The sequence below is a fragment of the Somniosus microcephalus genome, chromosome 5 (genome assembly GCF_052327205.1).
Source record: "Somniosus microcephalus isolate GS21.2 chromosome 5, FLI_Smic_1.0, whole genome shotgun sequence".
NCBI lineage: Eukaryota > Metazoa > Chordata > Chondrichthyes > Squaliformes > Somniosidae > Somniosus > Somniosus microcephalus.
In genome coordinates, this window is record NC_140991.1 from 313569208 (window position 1) to 313588957 (window position 19750).

Here is a 19750-nt window from a genome sequence, read left to right on the forward strand (position 1 = left end):
TGTGGATGCTGAGTCTTTGAGTATATTCAAGGCTTGAAAAGAGAAGGCTGAGGGGTGACCTAATAGAGGTCTTTAAAATTGTGAAAAATGTTGATAGAGTGGATACAGAGAATGTTTCCACTTGTGGGGAAGAGCAGAACTAGAGGCTATCAATATAAGATAGTCACCAAGAAATCCAATAGGGAATTCAGAAGAAACTTCTTTACCCAGAGAGTGGTGAGAATGTGGAACTCGCTACCACAGGGAGTGGTTGAAGCGAATAGTATAGATGCATTTAAGGGGAGGCTGGACAAGCGTATGAGGGAGAAGGGAATAGAGGGCTATGCTGATAGATTTAGATGAGGAAAGACGGGAGGAGGCTCGAGTGGAGCATCAACGCCGGCATGGACTGGTTGGGCCGAATGGCCTGTTTCTGTGCCATATATCCGATGTAATCCTATGTAATAGATTTTTGGACTCTAGGGGAACCGAGGCATATGGGGATTGGGTGGGAAAGTGGAGTTGAGGTCGAAGATCAGCCATGATCTTATTGAATGGCGGAGCAGGCTCGAAGGGCCGTGCAGCCGACTCCTGCTCCTAATTCTTATGTTCTTATGTCCAAAATACCGCTGGATTCTGGAAATCTGAAGGAAAAACAGAAAATGCTGGAAATACTCAGCAGGTCAGGCTGTATCTGTGGAGAGAGAGAAACAGAGTTAAACATTTCAGGTCGATGACCCTTCGTCAGAACTGGAAAAAGTTGGAGATGTAGCAGGTTTTAAGCAAGTGCAGGTGCAAGGAAAGGGGGGAGGAGGGAAAAGAACAAAAGGGAAGGATAGGATGGAAGGCAGGAGAGATTAAATGACAAAAGGCTTTCCGTGCAATAAGTTTTCTGAGTGTATCTGTACGGAATTATGCCTATAGTACATTCAAAATGGCCACGCATTCCATTGAAAAACCCTATGCAAACATTGATATGGAGATTCTCGTGTTGAAATGCCCACTGTCGTCGTGACACTTTCCCTGTAGCACCTCCCCGTAATGCCAGCAGGCGGCACTTAAATCGGATTTTCAATGATAATCTGATCACAGACCTGCAATGATCCCGATAACACATGCTTTGAGACTCCAGTGGTAGCCTTCCCGCCTTGGAGTCAGAAGTTGCGCAGTTCGAACCCCACTCCAGACAGTCCCGGCAAGTGGAGTCAGAGTTCCGGCTCTGAATTCTGGGTTGACATCCACAGAGTCACAGGGATCGAATTTCCCAGGGCCATGGAGGCGGGAATGGAGGCATGTGGGGTGTTAAAATCCTGAAATCGGGGGGCACGAACCCATCCCGCCCCCATCCCGCGTCCATGCCCGTTTCCCAGGAGGCGGGTACCTGACCTGTGCTGGGAGCCGCCTCCCCGAGGTGGGAAGGGGATTAGTACCAATTAACTGCCTGTTAACAGGTAATTAACAGGCAGTTTTTAGCCAGTCCCTATTTTTTTCCCTGAAGTGTGGGCTGCCCGACGGCTCCAAACCACGCCAAGTTAGCGAGGCGGACCGTCGGGCTGAAGGACTTGGAGGGTTCGAGATGTCCGGTGTTCAGGTGAGTGATGGGTGCATGAGTTCAGAGGTAAGTGTGTTTGGTGTGTGTAAAGTGATTAAATAAGTTTTACTTACCTTTACTTACTAATGCAGGCTTCCTTCCTTCAGGTCTCGGGAGTCCCTCATCTCACCGGCACAGAAAGCAGAATGGCCCCGAGCTGTCAAAAGTTGCAGCCTCAGCTTTCTGTTCTGGAGAGATCTCTAAATCAACCTGAGAGGAAGGAATTAACTTAGAGTACAGATTGTCAGTGTTTGACAGCTTCAAAGAGCTGTCAAACACTGATATTTCATCTGTCAAAAGCTCTTGACAGATGAAATGTCAATCTGTGACGTCACCTGTTGCCGGGTGGCACTTAATTTTTTTAAATTTTTTTAAATTCATTGATGGGATGTGGGCGTCGCTGGCTAGGCCTGCATTTAGTGCCCCTCCCTAATTGCCCTTGAGAAGATGGTGGTGAGCCGCCTTCTTGAACCGCTGCAGTCCATATGGTGTAGGTACACCCACAATGCTGTTAGGAAGGGAGTTCCAGGATTTTGGCCCAGCGACAGTGAAGGAACGGCGATGCAGGTCCAAGTCAGGATGGTGTGTGGCTTGGAGGGGAACTTGTCGGTGGTGATGTTCCCATGCGTCTGCTGCCCTTGTCCTTCTAAGTGGTAGAGGTCGCGGGTTTGGAAGGTGCTGTTGAAGGAGCTTTGGCGAGTTGCTGCAGTGCATCTTGTAGATGGTACACACTGCAGCCACGGTGCGCCGGTGGTGGAGGGAGTGAATGTTGAAGGTGGATGGAGTGCCAATCAAGCGGGCTGCTTTAGCCTGAATGGTGTCGAGCTTCTTGAGTGTTGTTGGAGCTGCACTCATCCAGGCAAGTGGAGAGTATTCCATCACACTCCTGACTTGTGCCTTGTAGATGGTGGAAAGGCTTTGGGGAGTCAGGAGGTGAGACACTCGCCGCAGAATTCCCAGCCTCTGGCCTGCTCTTGTAGCCACAGTATTTATATGGCTGGTCCAGTTCAGTTTCTGATCAATGGTAACCCCCAGGATGTTGATAGTGGGGGATTCAGCGATGGTAATGCCATTGAATGTCAAGGGGAGATGGTTAGAGTCTCGCTTGTTGGAGATGGTCATTGCCTGGCACTTGTGTGGTGCGAATGTTACTTGCCACTTGTCAGCCCAAGTCTGAATGTTGTCCAGGTCTTGCTGCATATGGACACGGATTGTGTCAGTATCTGACGAGTCTCAAATGGTGCTGAACAGTGTGCAATCATCAGCGAACATCCCCACTTCTGACCTTATGATGGAGGGAAGGTCATTGATGAAACAGCTGAAGATGGTTGGGCCTAGGACACTGCCCTGAGGAACTCCTGCAGTGATGTCATTTGATTGGGATGAATGACCTCCAACAACCACAGCCAACTTCCTTTGTGTTAGGTATGATTCCAACCAATGGAGACTTTTCCCCTTGATTCCCATTGACTTCAGTTTTGCTAGGGCTCCTTGATGCCACACTCGATCAAATGCTGCCTTGATGTCAAGGGCAGTCACTCTCACCTCACCTCTTGAGTTCAGCTCTTTTGTCCATGTTTGGACCAAGGCTGTAATAACGCCAGGAGCTGAGTGGCCCTGGCCGAACCCAAACTGGGCGTCAGTTAGCAGGTTATTGCTGAGTAAGTGCCGCTTGATAGCACTGTCAACGACACCTTCCATCACTTTGCTGATGATTGAGAGTAGACTGATGGGACGGTAATTGGCCGGGTCGGATTTGTCCTGCTTTTTGTAGACAGGACATACTTGGGCAATTTTCCACATTGCCGGGTAGATGCCAGTGTTGTAGCTGTACTGGAACAGCTTGGCTAGCGGCGCAGCTAGTTCTGGAGCACAAGTCTTCAGTACTATCGCCGGAATGTTGTCAGGGCCTTTGCAGTATCCAGTGTCTTCAGCCGTTTCTTGACATCACGTGGAGTGAATTGAATGGGCTGAAGACTGGCATCTGTGATGCTGGGGACCTCAGGAGGAGGCCGAGATGGATCATCCACTCGGCACTTCTGGCTGAAGATAGTTGCAAATGCTTCAGCCTTGTCTTTTGCACTCACGTGCTGGGCTCCACCATCATTGAGGATGGGGATATTTTTGGAGCCTCCTCCTCCTGTTAACTGTTTAATTGTCCACCACCACTCACGACTGGATGTGGCAGGACTGCAGAACTTTGATTTGATCCGATGGTTGTGAGATCGCTTAGCTCTGTCTATCGCATGTTGCTTCCGTTGTTTGGCATGCAAGTAGTCCTGTGCTGTAGCCTCACCAGGTTGACACCTCATTTTTCGGTATGCCTGGTGCTGTTCCCGGCATGCTCTCCTGCACTCTTCGTTAAACCAGGGTTGATCTCCCGGCTTGATGGTAATGGTAGAGTGAGGGATATGCCGGGCCATGAGGTTACAGATTGTGGTTGAATACAATTCTGCTGCTGCTGATGGCCCACAGCGCCTCATGGATGCCCAGTTTTGAGTTGCCAGATCTGTTCGAAATCTGTCCCATTTAGCACGGTGGTAGTGCCACACAACACGGTGGAGGGTATCCTCAACATGAAGACGGGACTTCGTCTCCACAAGGACTGTGGAGACGCTGGGCGGGCTCAACAAGGTCAATCAAGGGAAAATCGAGTGGGTTGGCCACAACTCGATGGAGGCGGGACTACAACCCAAAAGTGGGAGTCCCGCCTCCTACACGTCTCCATTGATAAAATCCAGCCCATAGAGTCATAGAGTTATACAGCACAGAAAGAGGCCCTTTGGCCCATCGTGTCCGCGCCGGCCATCAAGCCCTGTCTATTCTAATCCCATTTTCCAGCACTTGGTCCGTAGCCTTGTATGCTATGGCGTTTCAAGTGCTTATCTAAATGTTTCTTGAATGTTGTGAGGGTTCCTGCCTCTACCACCCTTTCAGGCAGTGAGTTCCAGATTCCAACCAGCCTCTGGGTGAAAAAGTTTTTCCTCCAATCCCCTCTAAACCTCCTGCCCCTTATCTTGAAACTATGCCCCCTGGCTACTGACCCCTTTACTAAGGGGAAAAGTTCCTTTCTATCTACCATATCTATGCCCCTCATAATTTTGTACACCTCAATCAGGTCCCCCCTCAGCCTTCTCTGCTCCAAGGAAACCAACCCCAGCCTGTCCAGTCTCTCTTCATAGCTGAAGCGCTCCATCCTGGTGAATCTCCTCTGCACCCTCTCCAATGCATTCACATCCTTCCTATAGTGTGGCGACCAGAACTGCACACAGTATTCCAGCTGTGGCCTCACTAGCGTTTTGTACAGCTCCATCATAACCTCCCTGCTCTTATATTCTATGCCTCGGCTAATGAAGGCAAGTATCCCATATGCCTTTTTAACCACCTTATCTACCGGTCCTGCTGCCTTCAGGGATCTATGTACATGCACACCAAGGTCCCTCTGATCCTCTGTCCTTCCTAGGGTCCATCGGGACATTTACATCAATCAGGATACTCGCGTCTGGTGGGTGTGGGTGCCCCCTCCCCCCTCATCGTACGGGCGGTGGGAGCCCATAAAACCCTCTCGCCGTACTGGACTAACCACCCTATTGGCTGGAATAAAGATGGCTGCGGCTGTGGAAGGAGCCTTCACGTCTTGGCCTGCCTGTGAATCCTTCCACTGCTTCCCGCTGCTCTCTCCACAAGGGAAGAGCGAGAAGACATGGAATGATGATGACGATATTTCAGCGCGCAGTTGCAGGCCTCCTACTATTGGTGGCACGGCTTTGCTGTCTCCCCGCTGCCCCTGCTCTTCGAGACTTCCAGCACCATTCCTTGACCTGCTCCTGAGATTCTGACCAGCCTCCCAACCCCTTGTTCCTTGGCCTTCACCTCTGCCCCACTGTCTACCAACCTGGCCTGTCCTGCCACTTCTGGCTTAAAGACATTGGGCTGGAAATTCATCGCGGCCGGTGACGAAAAACGGGCGCTATCGGATCGACCTCCCATTACACGCCGCGCCTGATATTAACTTCAGTGGATTGCAATGGCGACACACCCCAAGATGAATTTCTAGGCCATATTTTTAAATTAACTTCAAGCCTCACGCCTACTTGCTCCAGTCTGCTCGCCCTGCCCCACTCCTAAAAATTCCAAACTTCCAGCTGACCGTATTTTTTTTTTTGCCGGTGATGCCATTAACCTTCCTTGCTTTGTTCCACTCCTGGAAATGGCTGAAGATGATGATTTCTTCCTCACAGAGCTCCGTTCTATTCATGCTGCTGTATTCTGCAAATAGATTACAGCTCATTAAACTTCCGACTGTCGGCAGCACCTGGGGTACGTGAGGGAGGGGGGGTGGGGGTCAGTGTCAGATAAAGTGGGGGGGGGGGAGTGTCGATAAAGAGAGGTGACGGGGGGGTCAGATAAAGAGAGGAGACGGGGGGGGTCAGATAAAGAGAGGAGACGGGGGGGGTCAGATAAAGAGAGGAGACGGGGGGTCAGATAAAGAGAGGAGACGGGGGGGAGGTGAAGTTGAGTATGAGGAAGTGGGAGGTCAACCATAATGCAGGGATCAACGGTCAGTCATGGGTTGGGGTTCAGCTGGAGTGCAGGAGAATGCAAGGGGTCAATGAACAAGGAGGGACAGGAGCATCATGCAGACAGGGTGGACGGGTTTGCGGTCTGCTTGGGAGCATGTGGGGCTTCAGCTAGAGATGGGGGCATCAAGGGCTGAAGAAGATAAGGTGGATGGGGGCATCATACAGAGATCTGGATATGATCGAAGCCGACAGGCATTCAGACACACGAAGGAGAATGGTGCAATGAAACAGAGAAAGGGAATTGTGAAGAAAGAAAGACTTGCATTTATATAGCGCCTTTCACAACCTCAGGACGACCCAAAGCGCTTTACAGCCAATGAAGTACTTTTGGAGTGTAGTCACTGTTGTAATGTAGGAAACATGGCAGCCAATTTGTGCACAGCAAGCTCCCACAAACAGCAATGTGATAATGAGCAGTTAATCTATCTTTGTTATGTTGATTGAGGGATAAATATTGGCCAGGACACCAGGGATAACTCCCCTGCTCTTCTTCGAAATAGTGCCATGGGATCGTTTACGTCCACTTGAGAGAGCAGACGGGGCCTCGGTTTAACGTCCCATTCAAAAGATGGCACCTCCAACAGTGCAGCACTCCCTCAGCACTGCACTGCAGTGTCAGCCTAGATTTTTGTGCTCAAGTCCCTGGAGTGGGACTTGAACCCCCAACCTTCTGACTCAGAGGCGAGGAGTGCCAGCCACTGAGCCACGGCTAATATCATGCCGATGGAGGGATCAGGGTGCTAAGGGGGTGAGCCAGGATGATCGGGAGTGAGAATGTACTGCAAAGTGGACACAGTGGGAGTGAGGCTGTTCTTGGAAGAGGGGGTTGTAATGAAATGAGCAGTGCAGATGATGGGAGCGATGTAGTACCAAATAAACAGGATTACACTCCTCCATCCTCGCTACCCATGACCCAAAACCTGCCTCCCGTCTTTTCTACCCACTTGGTATCTCTAATGTTCTCCTTGTTGCTTTTCCTGCTTCATCCTTCCACAAACTAGTACTCACTCAACCCTTGTCCTCACTTTCACATGGTCCTGTCCTCCCATCGCCCTGTCCATGCCAAAGTCACTGGTGTTGCTGTACTCCAGTGAACTGATTTCAGAATTCTTGTCCTGGTCTTCAAATTCCCTCCATGACACAATGACGACAGATGACGTCATCAAGGAGTAAGACGAGGAGGGGGGGTGGGAAGATGGATTCTTAGTGGACTCCAGATGCAGGAAGAGAAACCATTGGTGGAAATGCTTCGGTTGCGATGAGAGGAGAGGTATTGGAGAAGGAGGAAGGTCTGAACGAGCTTGCCCAAGACAGCAGAGAATTCAAGAAAGAAGAGAAGTCAAGGAAGAAGGAGGGAGAAGGAAGAGTAACGCATCATGGTCGCAGTCACAGAGAATGTCATTTGTGAATTTACTTAGAGCTCTTTCAGTCCTGCGGGAGGAATGTCAACCTAATTGGAGAGATTCAAAATGCAGAGCTGAGGGAGATATGGGCACAGATTTGAGAGGCGACAACACATTCAAGGACTTTGGAGAGGAAAAGGAGGTTGGAGATGGGGTGGTAGCTAGTGAAGAATGAGTGGTTGAGGGTGTTTGCCCTTGAAAACAGTGATGACGATGATTTTGAAAGGGATGGGGAACAAGCATCTTGAGGAGACGGATCCATTTACAGGAAGAGAACTTGGGCAGTCAGTTTTATTGTAAGTAGATTGAAGGAGAAGGAGGGCGGTGTCATGGAGAGGGCTTGGGAGAGATGGCGGGGTGGAAACTAGAGAAACGCGGGAGTTCAGGGCTAGTTCTAACTCCAGGATTCAAGTGTAATTCCTTTATGGACTTCAAGGGTTAAGTTACCAGGAGAGATTACACAAACTAGGGCTGTATTCCCTAGAATTTAGAAGGTTAAGGGGTGATCTGATCGAAGTTTTCAGGATATTAAGGGGAACTGACAGGGTAGATAGAGAGAAACTATTTCTGCTGGTTGGGGAGTCTAGGACTAGGGGGCAGAGTCTACAAATTAGAGCCAGACCTTTCAGGAGTGAAGTTAGGAAACACTTCTACACACAAAGGGTGGTCGAAGTTTGGAACTCTCTTCCGCAAACAGCAATTGATGCTGGGGCAATTGTTAATTTTAATTCAGAGATTTATAGATTTTTGTTAACCAAAGGTATTGAGGGATATGGGAGAAAGGTGGGTAGATGGAGTTAGGTCGCAGATCAACCATGATCTCATTGAATGGTGGAACAGGCTCGAAGGGCTGAATGGCCTCCTCCTGTTCCTATGTGCGCACAGCACAATATGAGGATAATGTACATCATTTATTGTATGCTCTTTAAATGAACGTTCTTAACTGGTCTCATTTTTAGATTGCCCATCACTCCCACTTTAACGTACTTTATTTCACCAGGCCATGTATCATTCCTTGATTCAACAGCTGGGACACCTACTCTCAGCCTGCTCCCAAGAGGCTGAGGGGAGACTTAGGAGGCTGAGGGGAGATTTAATTCAGGTGTATAAAATTATGAGGGGCCTAGATAGAGTGGATAGGAAGGACCTATTTCCCTTAGCAGAGAGGTCAATAACCAGGGGCCATAGATTTAGAGTAATGGGAAGAAGGATTAGAGGGGAGTTGAGGAGAACTTTTTTCACCCAGAGGGTGGTGGGGGTCTGGAACTCACTGCCTGAAAGGGTGGTAGAGGCAGAAACCCTCGCCGCATTTAAAAACTACTTGGATATGCTCTTGAAGTGCCGTAACCTACAGGGCCAAGGACCAAGAGCTGGAAAGTGGGATTAGGCTGGAGAGCTCTTTTTCGGCCGGCACAGACACGATGGGCCGAATGGCCGTAAGGTTCTATGATTTTATAAATTTCTATGCTTCTATGAAAACGTTGCTCTGTAAGAAAACATTAGGAAGTGTCGGAGAATGGCGTTAAACCTGACTCACTTTCCCAATTCTCTCCCTCCTTTTGGAAATGGTCTTTCCTGCATTTAGCACTTCATTACTGGCAGATGGTTTAGATCAGAGCTCACAGCATGAGGAACTTGCAGCTTCCCACTCATTGCCACTGCACACTGCACTACAGCACTTTGTAAATTTATGTTTCAACACATTTTACTTTATGTTCAAACACATTTTGTTTTATTTCTGTTGCTGGTTTTCTCCCCTCCTGTCCATTCCTGAAGGCATTGACTCCTTGCTAGGGTACAATTCCATGGAACATGCACCCCCCCACCGCCCCGGTACCACAGCCAAGTGGCCAGTTTTGCTGTATGAACCTTATTGGTGAATGTCTTCAAGGTTTGCTATCATGAGGGCATGACAACCAAGACTACACTCTCTGGCGTTTAGGAGAAGGAAAGGCGATCGCATTGAAACATATAAGATTCTGAGAAGGCTTGACAGGGTAGATGCTGATAGGCTGTTTCCCCTGGCTGGAGAGTCTAGAACTAGGGGGCATAGTCTCAGGATAAGGGGTCGGCCTTTTAGGACTGAGATGAGGAGGAATTTCTTCACTCGGAGGGTTGTGAATCTTTGGAATCCTCTGCCCCAAAGTGCTGTGAATGCTGAGTCGTTGAGTATATTCAAGGCTGAGATCGATAGATTTTTGGACTCTCGGGGAATCGAGGGATATGGGGATCGGGCGGGAAAGTGGAGTTGAGGTCGAAGATCAGCCATGATCTTATTGAATGGAGGAGCAGGCTCGAGAGGCCGAATGGCCGAGTCCTGCTTCTCTTTCTTATGCTCTTGTGAGCCTGATCTTGTCCTCACTCAACATCCACACACGTACACACCCAGCAGGACTCACTATGTAGTGATTAGGCGCAGGAACACTGACTGGTTTCCCCCTCCCTAACGCATAGGAATGGATACTAACTGTAATGTCCTAGCCGCCACCTTAGTTGAGATCAGATGACACAGCACGGAGCAGGGATTAAGATATGACCAACCTTCCCTTGTCTCAGTGGCTCAGCTTTGCAGTGGAGGATCATGTTGGGTTATCAGTGAAGCTGCATAATGCATGTTTAATCTTTTTTTAAGTGTACCCGTATACTGGAGAACATAGTGTTAAGACATTGGATCATGTCCACAGTTATTCACGTGACAAGTTCTCAATCTCGATGAAGTCACCACGGTAGCAACTACCCACGTTGGACGTTAGGTACTTCCCCGCAGGGGAGGGAGGGAGGGAAAATAGGAGGACAAGTCGCCCCAGACCATTCTGAGACACCTCCTCGGGACCATTTACAGAGCAGCACCCACAGAAGGCTACATGCCAGAGAATGCTACATAGGTATGAGGGAAAAGCATTGGCAGAAGTTGGACAGTTATCCTCAATAGGGACAAAAAATCACCGAATCCCCCACCATCAACATCCTCGGGGTCACCATTGACCAGAAACTTAACTGGACCAGTCACGTAAATACTGTGGCAACAAGAGCAGGTCAGAGGCTGGGTATTCTGCGACGAGTGTCTCACCACCTGACTCCCCAAAGCCTTTCCACCATCTACAAGGCACAAGTCAGGAGTGTGATGGAATACTCTCCACTTGCCTGGATGAGTGCAGCTCCAACAACACTCGAAGCTCGACACCATCCAGGACAAAGCAGCCCGCTTGATTGGCACCCCATCCACCACCTTAAACATTCACTCCCTCCACCACCGGCGCACCGTGGCTGCAGTTTGTACCATCTACAAGATGCATTGCAGCAACTCGCCAAGGCTCCTTCGGCAGTACCTCCCAAACCCGCGACCTCTACCACCTAGAAGGACAAGGGCAGCAGGCGCATGAGAATACCACCATCTCCAAGTTCCCCTCCAAGTCACACACCATCCTGACTTGGAAATATATCGGCCGATCCTTCATCGTCGATGGGCCAAAATCCTGGAACTCCCTCCCTAACAGCACTGTGGGAGCACCTTCACCCCACGGACTGCAGCGGTTCAAGAAGGCGGCTCACCACCACCTTCTCAAGGGCAATGAAGCAATAAATGCCGGCCTTGCCAGCGATGCCCACATCCCATGAACAAATAAATAATCAACACCATGAAATGGTACTGCAACTTACTCTAGACTGGAAGAATTGTGCAACACATTCAGTCAGGAAGCCGGTTGGTGGATGGGAGTCCTGCATAAAAGGTCTTTGCGATGCATCAGAAGTCAACCAAGAAAATGTCTCAAAAATGTCCATCTTTTGAACTTAATTGGAAACTGGCAATAAGTTTCAAAAATTGTTTTTTCTGATTTGACTTTTTCAGTTATTCAATCGATCGGCACACCGATTTGGACAGGCACTTCAACGTAAACTCTGCTAATGGGTCAATTGTGACATTAAAAACGCTTGACCGGGAAGAAATGCCGTGGCATAATATTACAGTCATAGCAACCGAGACAAGTAAGTGCCTCACTTATCTTTGGTATCGTCACTCTTTTGTTTCAGTCTTTCCGCACTGTTCCTCTACTTTACCAGAGGTTATTTAGCTTAGTCATGGGCGAGATGTAGGTTGCTTTTATGTTCAGAGGGTTATTGAGCCCCTTAGCGTGAGTGTTCTCTTGCTCAAGCATCCGCCCGCTGAGTGAAGAAATTTCTCCTCATCTCAGTCCTAAATGGCCGACCTCTTATCCTGAGACTATGACCCCCTAGTTCTAGATGCCCCAGCCAGGGGAAACATCCTCCCTGCATCTACCCGGTCAAGCTCTGTAAGAATTTTATATGTTTTAATTCTTCTAAATTCTAGAGAATATAGGCCTAGTCTACTCAATCTCTCCTCATAGGACAATCCCCCCCATCCCCGGAATCAGTCTGGTGAACCTTTGTTGCACTCCCTCTATGGCAAGTATATCCTTCCTTAGGTAAGGAGACCAAAACTTTACACAATACTCCAGGTGTGGTCTCACCAGGGCCCTATATAATTCTTTATTCTTATACTCCAATTCTTTTGCAATAAAGGCCAACATACCATTTGCTTTCCCAATGTACGGAGTTCTACCAGTTCCTGGCTTGGCCTGGGTAAAATGTTTGCCAGCAGGAGAGGGTACAGTCAAATCATGTAAGTGGGGTCTCGTTGCGTTTGAAGTGGCTGTCAGACAACACGGAGGGCGAGGGAAGCCCTGAACTAAGGTAACCCTCTGTGGCAGACGTGGTAATCCCAGACCTTGAACCACACAGGTCTGCTGTTCTCCAGGGCACTGTTGATGAGTCAACTCCTTCAGAAAAATTTCAAGAACAACTATAAAAGAAAATGTATGCATAGTAGTTTTAAAAAAATGATACTTCATAATCTCTGTATAACACCAATGTAATGCCGACGGATTATTTCTCAGTAAAGTTCTGTGAAATTTTCATGCCGCTAGATTTTAGGTGAATTTTTAGTACGATTTAAGAATATAGGAACATAAGAATTAGGAGCAGGAGTTGGCCATACGGTTGAACAGTTTCCCGTTTGTTCTGTAAATTAGCTCCACTCCAGCGGGGAGCTTACTGAGGGTAAGATTGAGCATTGCAGCAAGGAAGATCGAGAAGAGCTTTGGTGTGATGACACAGCCTTGCTTGTCCCCGGTCCGTACGTGAATCGGTTCTGTGGTGGAACCGTTGGTCAGGATCACGACTTGCATGTCGTCGTGAAGCAGTCGGAGGATAGTGACAAACTTTTGAGGGCAGCCGAGTTTGAGGACACTCCATAATCCCTCATGGTTGACAGTGTGGAAGGCCTTTGTGAGGTCAAAGAAGGCCATGTACAGCAGTTGGTGCTGTTCCCTGCATTTCTCTTGTAGTTGACGTGAGGTGAAGATCATGTCCATTGTGCCCCCCAGTGGGCGGAATCCGCATTGCAACTCTGGGAGGAGCTCTTCAGCCACTGGGAGAAGGCGATTGAGGAGGATTCTTGCGATGACTTTCCCTGTGGCAGACAGCAGGGAGACTCCTCTGTAATTACCGCAATCAGACTTGTCATCTTTCTTGAAGATGGTCACGATTACGGCGTCTCTGAGATCCCCTGGCATGCTCTCCTCCTTCCAAATAAGAGAAATGAGTCCATGTATTCGCGCCAATAGACGCATTCACAGTTATAATGGAAGCCCTCTGTAGATTTGTCACGCTGTAATTATATCCTCCCACCTGTGGTGGTGCTGCAGCTCCTCAGTTTTGTATGGCCCAGCTTTGCAGTCTGCACTGCAGAAAAACTCTAACCACCCCTATAGTTGTCTCAGAAGGTTATGGGTTCAAGTCCCACTCCAGAGACTTGAGCACAAAAATCTAGGCTGACACTCCAGTGCGGTACTGAGAGAGTGCTGCACTGTCAGAGGTGCCGTCTTTCGTTAAACCGAGGCCCCGTCTGCTCAGTTAATAATTTTAAATCTGGGATGAATAGATTTTTGCTAGCCAAGGGTATAAAGGGATATGGAGCCAAGGCGAGTGAATAGAGTTTGGCTACAGAACAGCCTTGAATGGCGGAGCAGGCTCGAGGGGCTGAATGGCCTCCTCCTGTTCCTATGTTCAGTGCAATAAAAATGAATGGGATCCATACAGATGTTAGGATTCCTTCTCTGAATCAGACTTAGACTCGCATCATAATCGTCAGTGTCAGCTGTGGCTCAGTGGGCCGCACTCTCTAGGTGGGAGGGGCTAGGAGTGAGCCAGGTGTGACTGGTTGCCTAATTGCAGCTGGGTGTTGGAGGGAGTTTTGTAAAATGTTGGTGGAGGGTTTTGGGGTGTTGTTTTCAGGTTTTAGGGCCCTTTTGGCCCACAAAAAACAGCCAGATGGCTGCTGAGGGGTCCGGAGTGCCGGGCCCCTCAGAGGACAATATTCCCGAGAGGAATTTTATTAGGGAAGAAACTGTGGTGGGAAGGGGGAAAAAAAGGCCCAAAGATTTGGGCCGGGACCTCAGGAGGTTTGGTAAAGAAAATACGGTGGTGGTGCAACGTGAAGATAAGAAGATTCGAGCCTGGGATATAATCCAGGCGGTTCATGAGGACTGTGGTGAGGGAAGCTGTTTTGCCTGCCGACCAAAACCAAATGCGGGATTTGAGGTGACGGTCAGTGGCCGTGAGGAGGTGGAAAAACTGCTGCTCAGTCTGAAAGTTGGGGAGAAATTCTTGGAGGTGACTCTGCTACATTCAGAGGAGGTGGTGGTTTCATTTTTGAACTTGCCTGTGTACATCGAGGACGAAGTGCTGAGCAAAAAGTTGGAGTCATGGGAGATTAAAATCTGTTCCGAAATAAAGAGGAGGTACTATCCGGGAACACGGGTAGCAGACGGAACCCGGTATGTAAAGGTGCAGTTCCCAGAGGGGGTGAGGTCTTTGCCGTACAGTTTGAAGTTCGAGACACTGGAAGGAGTGCAGTACTTTTGTGTGCTGCATGATAACCAAGTAAAGGTGTGTTACTATTGTCTGGGACATGACCATCTCGTAAGAAACTGTCCTGATTTGTATTGTTACAATTGCGGTGAATCGGGACATATCGCATGGAGCTGCAAGGTGGAGAGCTGTGGGGTGTGTCGTAAAGGCCCCACCCGCTGTGAGTGTGTGGCAGAAGGGAGCGAAATGAGTGATGAGAAGGAGCAGGAGAGGAGTGTGGAACGGCCGGAGGTGCGGTGCAGTCGGAGGACACAGCCGGTAAAATGAAGGAAAAAGGAGCACAGGAAGAGGCAGAGGATGGCGGAGCGGAGATCGAGATGGAGATGGCGGAAAACACGGCGAGGGCTGTGGAGGGGAACAAAGACAGCAGCGGGCAGCAAGGGTCGAGTGCAGACTCGAGCCTTAGTGCAGTTCGGCTCCCCCTGGGGAGTCTGGTGTCTGCGGGGGGAGAGGAGGCAGGAGCGGGGTGTGTGGTGGAAGTGAGTGCTCCGGGGAGACGGATATTTTGGTGAGCGGGAGGGGGCAGGGCGGGGAGAGGGTGCAAGAGGCAGGAGCCTTAAAGGGACAGCAGGATGGGATCGGCGAGATAGAGACGTCAGAAGGGAACAATTTAGGGGCGCCATTGTCCCATGGAGAGAGGGTGCAAGGGTCAGAGGTAGAGACGTGGTCGAAGGGGGCGGCACAGTGGGAGAAACTGCGATAGCAGGAAGACTCTCTATGGGAGATGAAGTATCTGACGGGGAGCAGGATTATGTATCTGACGGGGAGCAGACACAGGGGGTTGCAGAAGAGCTTGAGTGTGAGGAATTAGAGGGGGACAGAGACATGGAAGTCGGGGATGGGGTGGCATCATGTGGAAAGGGAAAGGTTAGTGAGGGGCAGAAGGAGGGAGAAAGGGCAGCTCCTGGGTCCAAACTTAAGGCAAGGAAGAGGCTGAAACAGCAGGGAGGGGTCAAACAGGAGGTGAAAAAGAGCCGGAGGCTGCAGGAAAAAGCAACAGCTGCCCGAAAAGTTGAGAAGGAGCATGAGAGGAGGGAAGAGCCAGAGATTAAATGATGGGGAGATTATTGGGCATACTTCCCTTCTTTGGAGCCACGATTACATTGGTCTCGATCAATGTGAACAGAGGGGTGAGAAGAAATTGCAGCAGTTGTTGCAGGGTTTTAAAGGCACGAACTTGTTGTGTCTGCAAGAAACCTTTTGGGATGAGGATATTCTGGAAAGAGTTCAGAAGGTTTGGAAGGGAGAGGTGTTTGCAAGTTGTGCAAACAATAACCGTAGAGGGGTGGCTGTTTTGGTGAGTCCGTCCATAGAAGAGAACGTTGCCTTGGTGGACAAGGACACTGAGGGGAGATTTTTACGGCTAAGGGTAAAATTGGAGGGATTTAATTGTGATCTCTTTAATATCTATGCACCGAACGACCATTGCAAGCTTCGTGAGTTTTTTCAGGGGTTATTCACTGAAGTGGCAGAGGTGGAAAATCCTTGTATAGTGGGGGATTTTAATGTATTTTTATCTTGGATGGACATTTCAGCCCAGATGACCTTTAAAGATGATAACTCCAGAGGGATGATTGTAAAAATGATGGCAAATTTAAATTTGAGAGACTTATGGAGGGACCGGAACCCCATAAAAAGGGAGTGCTCCAGAGCAGGTTGGGTGGGTGATGTTTTAAAACAGAGCCGAATAGATTTTGTGTTAATGCGGGAAGGGTTAAGTTTGGAGGTCATGGAGATTTATTATAAAAAAGTATTTTTTAGTGATCACTCAGCTTTGGTTCTTAGAATTAGGAACAGCAGAGTTAAGATCGGTTCAGGGGTGTGGATTTTAAACAATCAATACCTGAAAGAAAGTGCTTATAAAGAAGGGATTATAAATATAATAAAGAATGCTCGGAAGTGTTAAGTCCGTGAATGATTGAGACACGGACCAGCAGGAGTGAAAACAAACAAGTCTTTACTGGTGGAAGTCAATAGTGAAAACTAACAAACAGAGGCTCTCTAGCGCCTTTTATACAGGGGTGGTCACTGCCGGTACTGCAGTCTGAGACCAGTTATTCTCTTAAAGGTACATACACAACAATTCCTCCCCTTTTAGATAAACAGTACATAACATTCATTTAACAACTAAATGATAACTAATTACAATCACAATCACGGTTGCTAGATACATTGGTTAAGTTTAAGCAATTATAAGTTCAGTCTTTGAGGAAGCTTCCTGATTCTGTCTGGATAACGCCTCTTTGGGGTATCAGGTTCTTCTGGCAATGTTGAGTCGAGATCAATGTCGTTGTTTGGTTCATCTGCTTCCAGTATCACCGATTCTGCGGTAGCTGCAATTGGTACGTCGATTTCATTACCAGGTGTATCAGATCGTGGTGTGGAGTTGACGTTTTCCAGTGACTCTAGAATCTGGTCAGCATGGCGTCTTACAATGCTCTCTCCAACGTCCACGGTATACATGAGAGGTCCTTGCCATGTACAAATCGTTCCTGGCTGCCATTTCTCAGTGCGGTAGTCCCGGGCCAAAACTGGTTGACCTATCTTAAAACTCCTGGTCGGCCTTTCATTCATATTCTGAAACTGCCTGTTCTCCACATCTCTTCGGACGTTTGGCTTAACCAAGTCCAAGCGGCATCGTAGTCTTCGATTGAAGAACATCATGGCTGGAGTTTGGTTGGTAATCGCATGTGTCGCATTCCGGTAGGCAAACAAGAAGTTGTCCACCTTGTGTTGTAGGGGTATATCTTCATTACACATTGCCTTGATAGCCTTCTTGAATGTTTGGACAAACCTCTCGGCCAATCCATTAGTGGCTGGATGATATGGGGCAGATGTGTAATGCTTAACACCATTGTTCTTTAAGAACCTCCGGAACTCTTCAGACACAAACTGTGGTCCATTGTCAGAGCAAATCTGTTCAGGCAGCCCATTCCTGGCGAATATGGTTCGTAAAACTGCGATAGTTTTTTCCGTGGTGGTTGACGACATTTTTATTACCTCTGGCCACTTTGAATGTGCATCCACCGCAATTAAAAACATCGAGTCCATGAAGGGACCAGCAAAATCAATGTGCACCCTTTGCCATGGGGATGAGGGCCACTCCCATGGATGCAGAGGAGCTTGTGATGGGGCGTTTTGGACCTTCTGGCATCCTGCACAGCTCTTGGTCATCTCTTCGATTTCTCTATCGATTCCCGGCCACCACACAAACGCTCTGGCTAAGCTCTTCATTTTTACCCCACCCAGATGACCCTCATGAAGCTCATTGAGCACTCTATCCGTCAACTTAGGTGGAATTACTACTCTGGATCCACACATCAAGGTTCCTCTGCACACTGACAGCTGTTCTCTTCTTGACGAAAATGCTGGCAGCAGTGGTTCGCCATGTGCTGGCCATCCCTTCACCGTTAAATCATAGACCCGTGATAGTGTCAGGTCATTCCGTGTTTCCTTTTCTATGTTTGCATTCGTCACAGGGAGACATTCGACTATAGTCGAGTGGAATAACTCCATTGGATCCACTGCAAGGTCTTCTTCTTCCACCGTCGGCAACGGTAGGCGTGACAATCCATCAGCATTTCCATGCTGTTTAGTTCCTTTGTACTCGATATCATATTGGTGTGCCCCTAGGAAAAGGGACCATCTCTGCAGCCGTTGCGCCGTCATTATCGGTACGCCCTTCTGAGGGTTGAAAATGGAGACAAGAGGTTGATGATCGGTTAGTAGAGTAAATTTTTGACTGTGCAGATAGTGATTGAACTTCTTCACCCCCCACACTAGGCTGAGGGCCTCTCTGTCAATCTGGGCGTAGTTACGCTCGGCAGAAGTTAACGAGCGTGACGCAAAAGCTATCGGCCTCTCTAAACCATCAAGGAATTTATGTGACAGTACCGCCCCAATGCCGTAGGGAGACGCATCACACACCAGCCTGATTGGCAGTGCTGGGTTGTAGTGAGCCAATACTTCCCTTGAAGTGATTAAGTCCTTACTCTTCTGAAAAGCACGCTTACAATCATCGCTCCATTTCCATGCTACCCCCGTTCGTAGCAGGGCGTTCAGTGGGTGCAAAATTGTCGACAAATTCGGCAAAAACTTACGATAGTAATTCACCAACCCAAGGAATGACCTCAGTTGCGACACATTTTCAGGCGCTGGGGCCTTAACAACTGCTTCAATTTTGTCAGGGGACTTATGTAACCCCTCTTCATCAATCACGTGGCCACAATACGATATCTGTTTCTTAAAAAATTCGCACTTGGGGCGGTTGGCTCGCAGCCCATGTTCCCGTAGTCTAGTGAGCACCTGTTCTAGGTTGTTAAGGTGTTCACTGTCATCTTCACCTGTTACAAGGATGTCGTCCAAGTAACACTGAATCCCCGGAATCCCTTGCAGGACTTGTTCCATCGCTCTTTGCCATATCGCCGGAGCCGATGCTACTCCGAATACCAATCGATGATACTGGTAAAGACCTTTGTGAGTGTTTATCGTGAGATACTTCCTAGAGGACTCTTCAACCTCCATCTGCAAATATGCTTGTGCTAGGTCAATTTTTGTAAAACACTTCCCTCCAGACAGTGAGGCGAAGATGTCTTCTATCCTTGGAAGAGGATATTGTACTGTGTGAAGGACAGGGTTCACCGTCACCTTGAAATCCCCACAGATGCGAATCTTCCTTGGCTCTCCGGACTTATTGCTTAACGTTTTCTTCATGACAGGAACGATGGGTGTCGCCCACTCGCTCCAGTCGACCTTAGACAACACGCCCGCCTTCTCCAGATTCTCCAGCTCTGCCTCGACGGCTGGGCGAATTGCATATGGTACCAGTCTTGCTTTGAAAAACTTGGGAACTGCATTCTCTTCTATTTTTATCGAGGCGGTTACGCCTTTAAGCGTGCCCACTTCTTGTTGAAATACCTCTTTGGCGTTAGCTAAGATTGTTGACAATCGTCCAGGAGTGACGTCTTCATCTTTTTTATCGTCCACCGTCATTGCATGAATAGAATGCCAATCTAAGTTTATCTTCCTGATCCATTCCCGTCCCAATAACGGTGGTCCACCATTTGGCAGTATGTAGAGATACAATTTCCGTATTTTCTTGCCATTGTATTCGACAGGCACCCTTATTTTTCCTCTGGGGTATACTTTTTGCCCCGTATACGTCGTCAAGATGATGGATGTCTCTCTCAAGGGTATGTGTGAAAATAGCCGCTCGTAGTCTCGTCGATTCATGACGGTTAGCG

The 19750-nt window shown here is 48.6% G+C and overlaps 1 protein-coding gene across 2 annotated transcripts in view; it reads left to right on the forward strand.

The window, feature by feature from the left end:
• The window catches only part of LOC147117873 (cadherin-6-like), a 280439-nt gene that overhangs the window by 210040 nt on the left and 50649 nt on the right, over positions 1 to 19750 (forward strand). For both annotated transcript variants that reach the window (XM_085989254.1, XM_085989255.1), the window contains one exon: positions 11407 to 11543. In XM_085989254.1, coding sequence (XP_085845380.1) covers positions 11407 to 11543 — 137 coding nt within the window. The remainder of the gene's footprint in view (positions 1 to 11406; positions 11544 to 19750) is intronic.